This window comes from Lithobates pipiens, unplaced genomic scaffold, assembly GCF_037356315.1.
Source record: "Lithobates pipiens isolate NorthernLeopardFrog02 unplaced genomic scaffold, aLitPip1_a1.2 Scaffold_18, whole genome shotgun sequence".
NCBI lineage: Eukaryota > Metazoa > Chordata > Amphibia > Anura > Ranidae > Lithobates > Lithobates pipiens.
Genome location: NW_027507758.1, coordinates 637,687,801 through 637,702,096, shown reverse-complemented (window position 1 = coordinate 637,702,096; position 14,296 = coordinate 637,687,801). Strand labels below are relative to the sequence as shown.

The window sequence follows — 14,296 nt, the reverse complement described above, 5'->3', positions numbered from 1 at the left end:
TTTTCGTTCCGACACGGAGGAGAGCGGATCAGTGAGTTGCACCAACACATCCCACACACAGTAGAACATGCCAGGCACACTCACACCCCCCCTTTACCCCCCGATCACCCCCCCAATTACCCCTGCCCCCCAGTCACAGTGACACCAATGTCATTTTTTTTTTTTTTTTTTTTTTTTTGCATTGGTGTCATTTGTGACTGTAATAACTGTTAGGGCAGTTAGAGTTAGCCCCCTTTAGTTCTAATGTACCCCCCTAACCCCCCCAATAAAGGTTTAACCCCGTGATCACCCCCCGTCGCCAGTGTCACTAAGGCTGGGTTCACATTGCAGCGGTTTATGAGAACGAATGTGATTCGCACCGCACTGCAGTGCAAATCACATCCGATCTCTGTGCGATTCGAGTTCAGCCATTCGCCGCACCCGCCGCACCCGCCACACCCGCCGCACCCGCCGCAAATTCGCACGGGACCCTTTTTTTGGCCCGCAGCAGAATCGGATCGCATGGGTGTTCACACCATGCGATCCGAGTTTGCAGATCGCACTGCGATATGCGAACTGATCTGGGGGTGTCAGTAACATTTCACTGACACTCCCAGCAGTTCGCATAGGGCAGTGTGAACTGCCGCCGGGAGGCATGCGATGCGGGAACCCGCCGCGGATTCGCGGCGTTTCCGCATCGCTCCAGTGTGAACCCAGCCTAATAAGCGATCATTTTTCTGATCGCCGTATTAGTGTCCCAGGTGACGCTAGTTAGGCAGGTAGGTATTTAGGTTCGCCGCAGCTTTTTATAGCGCCAGGGACCCCCATATACTACCGCATAAAGCCCCCTGATTGCCCCCTAGTTAACCCTTTCACCAGTGATCACCATATAACTGTTACAGGTGACGCTGGTTGGTTAGTTATTTTTTTATAGTTTCAGGGCACCCGCCATTTATTACCTAATAAAGGTTTAACCCCCTGATCACCCGGCGGGTGTCATTTGTGACTAATAACTGTTAGGGCAGTTAGGGTTAGCCCCCTTTAGTTCTAAGGTACCCCCCTAACCCCCCCAATAAAGGTTTAACCCCGTGATCACCCCCCGTCGCCAGTGTCACTAAGGCTGGGTTCAGATTGCAGCGGTTTGAGAACGGATGTGATTCGCACTGCAGTGCAAATCACATCCGATCTCTGTGCGATTCGAGTTCAGCCATTCGCCGCACCCGCCACACCCGCCGCACCCGCCGCAAATTCGCACGGGACCCTTTTTTTGGCCCGCAGCAGAATCGGATCGCATGGGTGTTCACACCATGCGATCCGAGTTTGCAGATCGCACTGCGATATGCGAACTGATCTGGGGGTGTCAGTAACATTTCACTGACACTCCCAGCAGTTCGCATAGGGCAGTGTGAACTGCCGCCGGGAGGCATGCGATGCGGGAACCCGCCGCGCATTCGTGGCGTTCCCGCATCGCTCCAGTGTGAACCCAGCCTAATAAGCGATCGTTTTTCTGATCGCTGTATTAGTGTCACAGGTGACGCTAGTTAGGCAAGTAGGTATTTAGGTTCGCCGCAGCTTTTTATAGCGCCAGGGACCCCCATATACTACCGCATAAAGCCCCCTGATTGCCCCCTAGTTAACCCTTTCACCAGTGATCACCATATAACTGTTACAGGTGACGCTGGTTGGTTAGTTATTTTTTTATAGTTTCAGGGCACCCGCCATTTATTACCTAGTCTCACTAGTGTACCCCTAAATTTAGGGGTGTCTACTTTCCAAAATGGGGTCATTTGGGGGGGGTTTGTGCCATCTTGGCATTTTATGGCCTTCAAAACTGTAACGCCCTTAGAAAGCCTGAAGGCGGTGCTTGGTTTTCGGGGCCCCGTACGCGGCTAGGCTCCCAAAAAGTCCCACATATGTGGTATCCCCGTACTCAGGAGAAGCAGCAGAATTTATTTTGGGGTGTCATTTCACATATGCCCATGGCATGCGTGAGCAATATATCATTTAGTGACAACTTTGTGAAAAAAAAAAAAAAAAAAAAAAAGTTTGTAATTTTCCCGCAACTTGTGGCAAAATATAAAATATTCCATGGACTCAACATGCCTCTCAGCAAATAGCTTGGGGTGTCTACTTTCTAAAATGGGGTCATTTGTGGGGGTTTTGTGCCATCTTGGCATTTTATGGCCTTCAAAACTGTAATAGGTAGTGAGGAGTGAAGTCAAATATTTACGCCCTTAGAAAGCCTGAAGGCGGTGCTTGGTTTTCGGGGCCCCGTACGCGGCTAGGCTCCCAAAAAGTCCCACATATGTGGTATCCCCGTACTCAGGAGAAGCAGCAGAATTTATTTTGGGGTGTCATTTCACATATGCCCATGGCATGTGTGAGCAATATATCATTTAGTGACAACTTTGTGAAAAAAAAAAAAAAAAAAAAAAAGTTTGTAATTTTCCCGCAACTTGTGGCAAAATATAAAATATTCCATGAACTCAACATGCCTCTCAGCAAATAGCTTGGGGTGTCTACTTTCTAAAATGGGGTCATTTGTGGGGGTTTTGTGCCATCTTGGCATTTTATGGCCTTCAAAACTGTAATAGGTAGTGAGAAGTGAACTCAAAAATTTACGCCCTTAGAAAGCCTGAAGGCGGTGCTTGGTTTTCGGGGCCCCGTACGCGGCTAGGCTCCCAAAAAGTCCCACATATGTGGTATCCCCGTACTCAGGAGAAGCAGCAGAATTTATTTTGGGGTGTCATTTCACATACGCCCATAGCATGTGTGAGCAATATATCATTTAGTGACAACTTTGTGTAAAAAAAAAAAAAAAATTTTTTTTTTGTCATTATTCAATCGCTTGAGGCAAAAAAATAAAATATTCAATGGGCTCAACATGCCTCTTATCAATTTCCTTAGGGGGTCTACTTTCCAAAATGGGGTCATTTGGGGGGGTTTTGTACTGCCCTGCCATTTTAGCACCTCAAGAAATGAGATAGGCAGTCGTAAACTAAAAGCTGCGTAAATTCCAGAAAACGTACCTTAGTTTGTAGATGTGACAACTTTTGCGCAAACCAATAAATATACAATTATTGACTTTTTTTTTACCAAAGACATGTGGCTGAATACATTTTGGCCTAAATGTATGACTAAAATTGAGTTTATTGGATTTTTCTAATAACAAAAAGTAGAAAATATCATTTTTTTTCAAAATTTGCGGTCTTTTTACGTTTATATCGCAAAAAATAAAAATCGCAGAGGCAATCAAATACCATCAAAAGAAAGCTCTATTTGTGGGAAGAAAAGGACGCAAATTTTGTTTGGGTACAACATTGCATGACCGCGCAATTACCAGTTAAAGCAGCGCAGTGCCAAAGTGTAAAAAGACCTCTGGTCATTTACCAGCAAAATGGTCCGGTCTGAAAGTGGTTAAAAAAAAAAACTCACCACACCGCTTAATAAATACCTTGGAATGCCTACTTTCCAAAAAGGGGTCATTTGGGGGGTTTTTTATACTTTCCTGGCTTGTTCAGGTCTCAAGAAATCAGATAGGCCGTCAGTACATCAGGTGTGATCGATTTTCAGTGATTGGCACTATAGTTTGTGGAATCACACAGACCAAATAATATCCACCAATTTGTACTTATTTTTACCAAAGATATGTAGCAGTATAAATTTTGCCAAAATTTATGAAGACAAATGACTAATTTGCAAAAAAAATTAACAGTAACAAAGAAAAATTAGTTTTTTTTTCCAAAAAGGTCAGTTTTTTTATTTATAGCACAAAAAAATAAAAAACCCAGTAGTGATTAACCACTTGCTTATTAAACACCCTTCCTGCCCAGACCAATTTTCAGCTTTCGGCGCTCTCACACTTTGAATGACAATTACTCAGTCATGCAACACTGTACCCAAATGATTTTTTTGTCCTTTTTTTCCCACAAATAGAGCTTTCTTTTGGTGGTATTTGATCACCTCTGGGGTTTTTATTTTTTGCGCTATAAATGAAAAAAGACCGAAAATTTTGAAAAAAAACACATATTTCTTTGTTTCTGTGATAAAATTTTGCAAATTATAATTTTTTTTCATAAATTTTGGCCACAATTTATACTGCTACATATCTTTGGTAAAAATAACCCAAATTAGTGGATATTATTTGGTCTTTATGAAAGTTAGAGAGTCTACAAGCTGTGGTGCGAATCATAAAAAAATTATCACACCTGATGTACTGGTGGCCTATCTCGCTTCTTGTGACCCGAACAAGTCAGGAAAGTACAAATACCCCCCAAATGACCCCTTTTTTGAAAGTAGACATTCCAAGGTATTTACTAAGATGCATGGTGAGGTTTTTGATGTTGTCATCTTTTTCACACAATTCTTTGCAAAATGAAGTTTTTTTTTTCTCACAAAATTTTCAATGTAATAGGTTATTTCTCTCACATGGCATGTGTATACCACAAATGACACCCCCAAATACGTTCTGCTACTCCTTCTGAGTATTACGATACCAAATGTGTGAGACTTTTACACAGCCTGGCCACATACAGAGGCCCAATATTGAAATAGCACCATCAGGCGTTATAGGAGCATAAATTACACATCTTATTTCTCAACCACCTATTACATTTTTGAAGGCCCTGGAGCACCAGGACAATGGAAATGCCCACAAAGTGACCCCATTTTGGAAAGCTAACACCCCAACGTATAATCTATGAGGCATATTGAGTCGTTTGAATGGTTCATTTTTTTTTCCAGAAGTTTTGGGAAAATGTGGAAAAAAAAATGAAAACGCATTTTTTTTTTACGCAAAGTTGTCCATTTATAAGATATTTGCAACACATAGCATGTACATAGCAAAAATGACACCCCAAAATACGTTCTACTACTCCTCCTGAGTATAACGATACCAAATGTGTGAGACTTTTACACAGCTTGGCCACATACAGAGGCCCAACATGCAAGGAACACCATCAGGTGTTCCAGGGACAGATAGCATGCACATACCAAGAATTACACCCCAAAATACATTCTGCCGAGAAAAGAGTAAACAAAAGATTACCTGTGGTTTTAGCAGCGCAGTTGTCCACAGGATGATAGCACTGGTCCAGGCAGCAGGCAGGGACTTGGTCAGCAAAAGTGAACACAATTTTCCAGGCAACAGGCAGGTATACTGTCCATAGTCAATATTGGCAGCAGGCAGGGATACTGTCCATATACAGTCCAAGGTCAGTGCAGGCAGAGGCATGATGGTATAGGTCCTACAGGCAGCAGGCAGAAGTAGGGCCTTGTTCAGGACAGAATGGGGATAGGGGTAGAGGCTTCTCCCACCCTCCGAGTCTCCAGACCCTAATCTAGGAATGAGAAAACAAAGGAAATTGTCTTCTTCATCCAAAAAAACTATTCTGGAGCCCCTCACATATGTGAGACCCCTGTTATGAATCCCACTAGTCCACTGAGAGGGTACAAGATCAGTCCAAGAGGCAGGCAAAAGGCATGGTCAAACAGTCCAGGGTCAGTTCCAGATCAGGCAGAGGTATGTACAGAATCAGTAGGCAGAAGCGTGGTCGAATAACAGTCCAGGGTCAGTTCCAGATCAGGCAGAGGTATGTACAGAATCAGTAGGCAGAAGCGTGGTCGAATAACAGTCCAGGGTCAGTTCCAGATCAGGCAGAGGTATGTACAGAATCAGTAGGCAGAAGCGTGGTCGAATAACAAGCCAGGGTCAGTTCCAGATCAGGCAGAGGCATAAACAGAATCAGTAGGCAGAAGCGTGGTCGAATAACAAGCCAGGGTCAGTTACAGAGCAAGCAGAGGCATAAGGGGTTTGAAGGTAAATGGCAGGAAGTGAGGGTTAGTGTTACCATACTTCACTAATAATTCATTGAAGTATGGTAACGGCGGAAACAGTCACCTATGCAGAGGCCTGGTTGGGAAGGGCATTGGGCACAGTGATAAGTGGTGTCTCTTCTTACTCCTCGTTTGCTGCACACCCGACATTTTTTCTGATGTCTTCGGCCTGTTGGTCTGGGAGGGATTTTGTCAGGAAAGTGGCGTTCAGAGAGTCTGCTAATTACATCGGATCGAATGTTTTGTGGTGGGCCGTTGGGGTATATAAGGGCAGTGGTGATTTCCTCCTGGTAGCCAAGGAAGGGTATGGGTCTTTCTGTGGACTTACGATAAATGACATATGTGTTGTATATGGCCAAATTAAAGAAATAAATTGCAATTTTTTTATACCACTTGTATGTTCTTCTCGTGGCAAGGTAGGGTTCGAGCATCTGGTCGTTCAAGTCGACACCCCCCATGAACATGTTGTACTCATGGATACAAGTGGGTTTTTGTATTGGGCCAACCCTCCTGGTGATCTCAACAAAAGTGTTGTTGTGGATCGAGGAAAGCATGTAGACATCCCTTCTGTCCCTCCACTTCACAGCCAAAATTTCCTCATTCCGTAAACTCGCCGCTTCGCCTTTTCTTAGCCTTTTGTTGACGAGGCTTTGAGGAAAGCCCTTCCGGTTCGTTCGTACGGTGCCACATGCTGGAGTTTGCTTTCTATGGAGGTTGCGGAACAGGGGTAAACTAGTATAAAAATTGTCCACATACAGATGGTAGCCTTTCTCCAGGAGTGGGTTTATGAGTTCCCAAACAACTTTCCCACTCGATCCGATGTATTCGGGGCAATTAGGGGGATGTAGCTGGGTGTCCTTCCCTTCGTATACCATGAAGGAATATGTATACCTTGTGGCTCGATCACACAACTTATACATCTTCACTCCATAGCGGGCCCTATTGGAGGGAATAAATTGCTTTAGGCCCAGCCTGGCAGAAAATTTTATCAGGGACTCATCCACACATATGTGTTGGTCTGGGGTAAACAACTGGGGGAAAATCTGAGAAAAATAATTTATTAGCGGCCGAATTTTGTAAAGTTTATCAAAATTTGGGTCATTCCGAGGAAGGCACTTGGTATTGTCGTTAAAGTGTAGGAATCTCATTATCGTTAGATATCTGGTCCGGGACATTATTGAGGAAAAGATGGGCATGTGATAGATGGGGCGGGATGACCAATATGCACATATTTCATTTTTATTGTTTAGTCCCATACAAAATGTGAGGCCCAAAATTTTTTTAAACTCCTCCACTGTTAGGGCTCTCCACTTGTAGGGACGGGCATAAGAGGACGTTGGGTTGCTTTCAATAAATTGTTGGGCATATAGGTTGGACTGGACCACAATGGATTCAAGCAAGTCCTCTGTAAAAATTAGGTGGAAAAAGTCCATCAGGGAAAAATTGTGTGTGTCCACCTGGACTCCTGGGTTGGCAGTGAAAGGGGGAACGTTGGCTTCTCCTGAGTTAGGAGGAAGACACAAGGGGTTCTGGAGGGAATAGGGAAGGCTGGCATGGGACCTAACCCTTTGGGGCCGAGTTGACACCCCACTGGTACGTGGCCTTTGCCGAGGTACTGTGGTGCCGGTGGATGGCACTGGGTTGCCGGTGGATGGTACCGCCTCCTCACCAGTGCGCCTTCGTCTGACGGGCGGACTATCATCTTCCTCCTCTGAGGCTGTCATGGTACCGCTGCTGAGGACAGGCTCGTAGTCCACGTCAGAGTCACAATCTGAATATGAGGAGGAATCAGAAGCGGAAACCTCCCCGTTGCTCTCGTCGGCTGCAAGAATATCATATGCCTCCTCAGGTGAATACAATCTTTGTGACATTTTTATTGATCACAAAAAGGCACTGACAGGTGACGCTGATCTGGCAGATGACACTGACAGGTGACGCTGATCTGGCAGATGACACTGACAGATGACGCTGATGTGGCAGGTGACACTGACAGCACTGATCACAGGTGACACTGACGTGGCAGGTGGCACTGACGACACGTGGCACTGACAACACGTGGCACTGGAGGCAGATGGGGCTGACAGATGGGACTGACAGATGTGGCTGGCAGATGTGGCTGACAGATGTGGCTGACAGATGTGGCTGACAGATGTGGCTGACAGATGTGGCTGACAGATGTGGCTGACAGATGTGGCTGACAGATGTGGCTGACAGATGGCCCCCGGGGCTGGCACTGGCAGATGGCACTGGCTATTTGCTCTAGCTAATTGCTCTGGCAAATGGGGCTGGCAGATGGCACTGCGGCTGGCAGATGGCACTGGTGCTGGTACTGGCAGGTGGCACTGGCAGGTGGCACTGGCGCTGACGGCACTGGGGCTGACGGATGGCACTGGCAGATGGCACTGGCAGGTGGCACTGGCAGCACTGGGGCTGATGGCACTGGGGCTGACGGCACTGGGGCTGGCAGGTGGCGCTGGCAGGTGGCACTGGGGCTGATGGCACTGGGGCTGGCAGGTGGCACTGGCGCTGGCAGGTAGCACTGGCACTGGCAGGCGGCACTGGCAGGTGGCACTGGCGGCACTGGCAGATGGCACTACTGGCAGATGGCACTGGCACCGAGGCTGACAGATGTTAGTCACAGTATTGAATACACAGTATAACACTCACAGATCCTCTCTCTCCTCACACGCTGTCTCTGTGTGAGGAGAGAGAGACATGGCAATGGGAGATGATCTCATATGTTTGATTGGCCATTCACGGCGATCTGTATTTGCCTGTCTCCGGGAGACACGGCGAATACAAAACTTCCGCGATGCGTGCCCCCGGCGGCGCGCATTGCGGAAGTAAACAAAAGGACGTCCAGGCACGACCGCCTGGACGAACCCGCCTGCTCTACGGCCGTCATTCGGCTATAGGGCGGGCGGGAGGTGGTTAACCACCAGCCACCATCATAATACTGTGGCAGGTCGGCTCATTCCCGCCAATTGGCGGGGCAATAGATGCGTGTGGCTATTGTTCCTAGTGATTAGGAACAGCGATCTCTCTGTACTACCAGTCATTGCCCTCTCCCCCCACAGTTAGAAACACCTCCCAGGGAACACATTTAACCCCTTGATCGCCCCCTAGAGTTAACCCCTTCCCTACCAGTGTCATTTAAACAGTAATCAGTAGATTTATATAGCAATGATCACTGTATAAATTTCAATGGTCCCAAGGAGGTGTCAAAAGTGTCCGATCTGTCCACCGCAATGTCGCAGTCCCACTAAAAAGCGCAGGTCACCGCCATTATTAGTTAAAAAAATAAAAATGCCATAAATCTATCCCCTATTTTGTAGACACTATAACTTTTGCGCAAACCAATCAATATATGCCTATTGCGATTTTTGTTTTACTAAAAATATGTAGAATACAAATCGGCCTAAACTGATGAAGAAATTTGTTCTATTTTAATTTTTTGGGGATATTTATTATAGCAAAAATTTAAAAAATATTGTTTTTTTTTTTAAATTGTCAGAATTTTTTTTGTTTATAGCAAACAAATAAAAAACGGAAGAGGTGATCAAATACCATCAAAAGAAAGCTCTATTTGTGGGGGAAAAAAAGAACATCGATTTTATTTGGGTACAGTGTCGCACAACCGCGCAATCATCAGTTAAATCGACGCAGTGCCATATCGCAAAAAATGGCCTTGTCATTAAAGTGGTTGTAAACCCTTACAAACCACTTTGACCTACAGGTAAGCCTAGATTAAGGCTTACCTGTAGGTCCAAGCAATATCTCCTAAACCTATATGGTTTAGGAGATATTTGCCCGAAAACGGGCACCGCTGTCTACGGCGCATGCGCCGTAGACAGCGGCTCGCAGGCGCACTGAGCGCGGCATTTCCAAGAATGGAGCTGCCGCGCGTGTTGGCTCCCGTGCGCATGCGCGGGAGTGACGTCATCGCGGCTTCGCCGAATGACAGCTGCGAAGCTGCGAGACCCCACCAACAAGATGGATGCGGCGGACTACAGGGGACAGCGGCGACTTCGCTGGCTCCTGTGTCAGGTAAGTGACACATAATGGGCTACTATGCGATGCATAGTAGTCCATTATGCTTTGCCTTTGCAGGGAATGAAAGAGGAAGTAAACTCATCAGGGTTTACTTCCTCTTTAAGGGGGAAATCTTCTGGTCTGTAAGTGGTTAAATACCACCAAAAGAAGAAAGCTCTATTTGTGTGGGGAAAAAAGACAAAAATGTCATATGGGTACAGTGTTGCATGACTGAGTTATTGTCATTCGAAAGTGTGAGAGCGCTGAAAGATATAGTGCAGGGGTCAGGAGTTTGTAATGTACAACATAAAGTATATAGTTCAGGGGTCAGGAGTATGTAATGTACAATATAAAGTATACAGTGTAAGGGTCAGGACTCATAATATTGGTATTCAGTAATCAGTGGAAGATGAAATGATTACATGAGACAAGTTGCAGAGGTCCCACACCGCTGCCTCCCATCTCCTGAGACTGCACTCAGTGACTTGGGTCTGAGACTATACAGACATATCCCTCCACCCGGCACAGCCAGCAGACAGTGCAAGTAATCCTGGGGGGATTGTTCTGTCAGAGATCTTCCTAGACCCGGGCATGAGGTAGAAAACCCAAAGCATATGCCCAAGGTGCCTAGGTAGAGCAAAATCTATGGTAAAAATCAACATTTTGCTCTCAGCTGATCCCCAGAATCTCCATAAATCCAGTCTAGATACATAAATTGTGTCGGCAGCACAGAGAAGGAAGATTATCGGAGAAATCCAGGAATACAGGACGGGGAACACAGCTCAGGAAAGTGACCAGGGGATTACAGGCTGATATCACCCAGCCCCCGCCCTACTCTGGACCAATCAGTGAGCAGTATGGGGGGAGGAATGTATTTAGTGTTAATGACCCACCTGTGCTGATCTCTGTAGGAGTGTCCTCCTCTATAAATGTCCCCGTTATTCCATCCTCCTCCATAGACTGCTGATCATCCCTCACATACCTCTCTTCTTCTTCTGCTTTACATTCAACTTTTATATCTCTCAGATCTTCACTCTAAACCAAGAAAATGAGAGAGAATATCATCTGTAAGGTATAAGTTTTAATATTGTGACATCACATAGAAAATCCACATATTGTCTCCATGGGCCTGTATTTTATTATCTCTGCCCCACTAACCTTGTAACAGTGGGGGATGGTGTGATCTTCCTGTGTGGAATCCTGGGAATACAGAGGACGGGGACATCTCTCTGGTGGGTTCCTGGTATTTGGTGGCTCCATCAGATCCTTGTGTCCTTCTGAAAACTCCTCCATCACTCCATACTCCTCATCCTCCTCTTTATACTCTTCTTTAACAATAATATTATAATCCCCGAGGTTTCCACTCTGAATATATAATAAAACATTAATTGTAACAAACATGCTGTGTATAAATCAGAACTAGCAATAATTGTCACTCATCTACCTGATGATGGTGGGGGATGGTGTGACCTTCCTGTGTGGAATCCCGGGAATACAGAGGACGGGGACATCTCTCTGGTGGGTTTCTGTAGCTGGATGACTCCACCATGGTGTCCTGGTACAGATCTTTGTGTACTTTTAGAAACTCGGACTCCTCCATCACCCCATCATCATCCTCCTCTTTTATCTCTTCTTTAACCTCAACTTTAGACTCTCTCAGGTTTCCACTCTGAATATATAATAAAAATGACATCAAAAGGTAACAATGCAGATAATGTACAGATCCTAATGATACTATCAGTGATTGCTCCTCATCTACCTGATGATGGTGAGGGATGGTGTGACCTTCCTGTGTGGAATCCCGGGAATACAGAGGACGGGGACATCTCTCTGGTGGGTTCCCATTACTGGATCCATCTGTAGGAAACACACACACTGACTGAATACATTGTTTCTATGTGTTTATCAGATGATGGGGGATCTAGGTGGAGCCTCCGTACTGCTCTCTCCTTTACAATAAAGTCTCCTCTTACCCGGTGATGTGAGGGGCGGCTGATTGTCCATCATGACGTCCTTGTAGAGATCCTTGTGTCCTTCTAAATACTCCCACTCCTCCATGGAGAAATAGACAGTGACATCCTGACACCTTATAGCAGGGGTAATGAATTAAAATTCAAGGAGGTCCGGTCGCCAAAATTTTCTTTGGGCCGAGGTCCGAATCTCAAGTCTGTGCTATGACTCAGAAAGATTGTAGTCACTGTATATCTATCAAAAACATGAGAAATGTACAATTTCCTTAGCATTTCAACAATATTTATTGTCAAGTTTCAGTTACAATATTAAACATGTGGACAGTTAGAACTAGAATAGCTTTACATTTGCTCTTTACATCAGGTGTCCTCATCACAGTGCCCCTTTACACCGGGTGTCCCCATCACAGTGCCCCTTTACACCGGGTGTCTCCATGACAGTGCCCCTTTACACCGGGTGTCTCCATCACAGTGCCCCTTTACATCGGGTGTCCCCATCACAGTGCCCCTTTACATCGGGTGTCCCCATCACAGTGCCCCTTTACATTGGGTGTCCCCATCACAGTGCCCCTTTACATCGGGTGTCCCCATCACAGTGCCCCTTTACATCGGGTGTCCCCATCACAGTGCCCCTTTACATCGGGTGTCCCCATCACAGTGCCCTTTTACATCGGGTGTCCCCATCACAGTGCCCTTTTACATCGGGTGTCCCCATCCCAGTGCCCCTTTACATCGGGTGTCCCCATCCCAGTGCCCCTTTACATCGGGTGTCCCCATCCCAGTGCCCCTTTACATCGGGTGTTCCCATCCCAGTGCCCCTTTACATCAGGTGCCCCATCACAGTGCCCCTTTACATCAGTCGTCCCCATCATAGTGCCCCTTTACATCAGATGTCCCCATCACAGTGTTTCTTTAAATCAGGTGTCCCCATCACAGTGCCCCTTTACATCGGGTGTCCTCATCACAGTCCCCCTTTACATTGGGTGTCCCCATCACAGTGCCCCTTTACATCGGGTGTCCCCATCACAGTGCCCTTTTACATCGGGTGTCCCCATCACAGTGCCCTTTTACATCGGGTGTCCCCATCACAGTGCCCTTTTACATCGGGTGTCCCCATCCCAGTGCCCCTTTACATCGGGTGTCCCCATCCCAGTGCCCCTTTACATCGGGTGTCCCCATCCCAGTGCCCCTTTACATCGGGTGTTCCCATCCCAGTGCCCCTTTACATCAGGTGCCCCATCACAGTGCCCCTTTACATCAGTTGTCCCCATCATAGTGCCCCTTTACATCAGATGTCCCCATCACAGTGTTTCTTTAAATCAGGTGTCCCCATCACAGTGCCCCTTTACATCGGGTGTCCTCATCACAGTCCCCCTTTACATTGGGTGTCCCCATCACAGTGCCCCTTTACATTGGGTGTCCCCATCACAGTGCCCCTTTACATCGGGTGTCCCCATCACAGTGCCCTTTTACATCGGGTGTCCCCATCACAGTGCCCTTTTACATCGGGTGTCCCCATCCCAGTGCCCCTTTACATCGGGTGTCCCCATCCCAGTGCCCCTTTACATCGGGTGTCCCCATCCCAGTGCCCCTTTACATCGGGTGTTCCCATCCCAGTGCCCCTTTACATCAGGTGCCCCATCACAGTGCCCCTTTACATCAGTCGTCCCCATCATAGTTCCCCTTTACATCAGATGTCCCCATCACAGTGTTTCTTTAAATCAGGTGTCCCCATCACAGTGCCCCTTTACATCGGGTGTCCTCATCACAGTCCCCCTTTACATTGGGTGTCCCCATCACAGTGCCCCTTTACATTGGGTGTCCCCATCACAGTGCCCCTTTACATCGGGTGTCCCCATCACAGTGCCCCTTTACATCGGGTGTCCCCATCCCAGTGCCCCTTTACATCGGGTGTCCCCATCCCAGTGCCCCTTTACATCGGGTGTCCCCATCCCAGTGCCCCTTTACATCAGGTGCCCCATCACAGTGCCCCTTTACATCAGTCGTCCCCATCATAGTGCCCCTTTGCATCAGGTGTCCCCATCACAGTGCTTCTTTAAATCAGGTGTCCCCATCACAGTGCCCCTTTACATCGGGTGTCCTCATCACAGTCCCCCTTTACATTGGGTGTCCCCATCACAGTGCCCCTTTACATTGGGTGTCCCCATCACAGTGCCCCTTTACATCGGGTGTCCCCATCACAGTGCCCCTTTACATTATCAGGTGTCCCCATCACAGTGCCCCTTAACAAAATGTGCACATCAGGGTGTCCCTTAACATAAAATAAGGGTCATGCTGATGGGCACATTTTATATTAAGGGGCACTCTGATGGACAACAAAATGTGCCCCTTAACTTAAAATTTGCCCAAAGTGCCCCTTTTAATATAAAATGTACCCATCAGTGTTGCTCTTAAAATAAAATATGCCCATCAGCATGCCCCTTAACATGAAATAAGGGTCACATTGATGGGCGCCTATT

At 46.8% G+C, this 14,296-nt stretch overlaps 2 protein-coding genes across 2 annotated transcripts in view; both read right to left on the bottom strand.

Annotated features, from left to right (window-relative positions):
- Nucleotides 1–11,946, bottom strand: part of LOC143989929 (uncharacterized) — an 84,374-nt gene extending 72,428 nt beyond the window's left edge. Inside the window, exons 1-5 of the mRNA XM_077490200.1 lie at nucleotides 11,820–11,946; nucleotides 11,606–11,703; nucleotides 11,291–11,515; nucleotides 11,005–11,211; nucleotides 10,740–10,881 (exon numbers count right to left, since the gene is read on the bottom strand). Of these exons, the coding sequence (XP_077346326.1) occupies nucleotides 10,740–10,881; nucleotides 11,005–11,211; nucleotides 11,291–11,515; nucleotides 11,606–11,703; nucleotides 11,820–11,904 (757 nt within the window). The 5' untranslated portion in view covers nucleotides 11,905–11,946. The remainder of the gene's footprint in view (nucleotides 1–10,739; nucleotides 10,882–11,004; nucleotides 11,212–11,290; nucleotides 11,516–11,605; nucleotides 11,704–11,819) is intronic.
- The window catches only part of LOC143986898 (uncharacterized), a 1,277,526-nt gene that overhangs the window by 1,101,773 nt on the left and 161,457 nt on the right, over nucleotides 1–14,296 (bottom strand). The gene's annotated exons all lie outside the window — the stretch shown is intronic.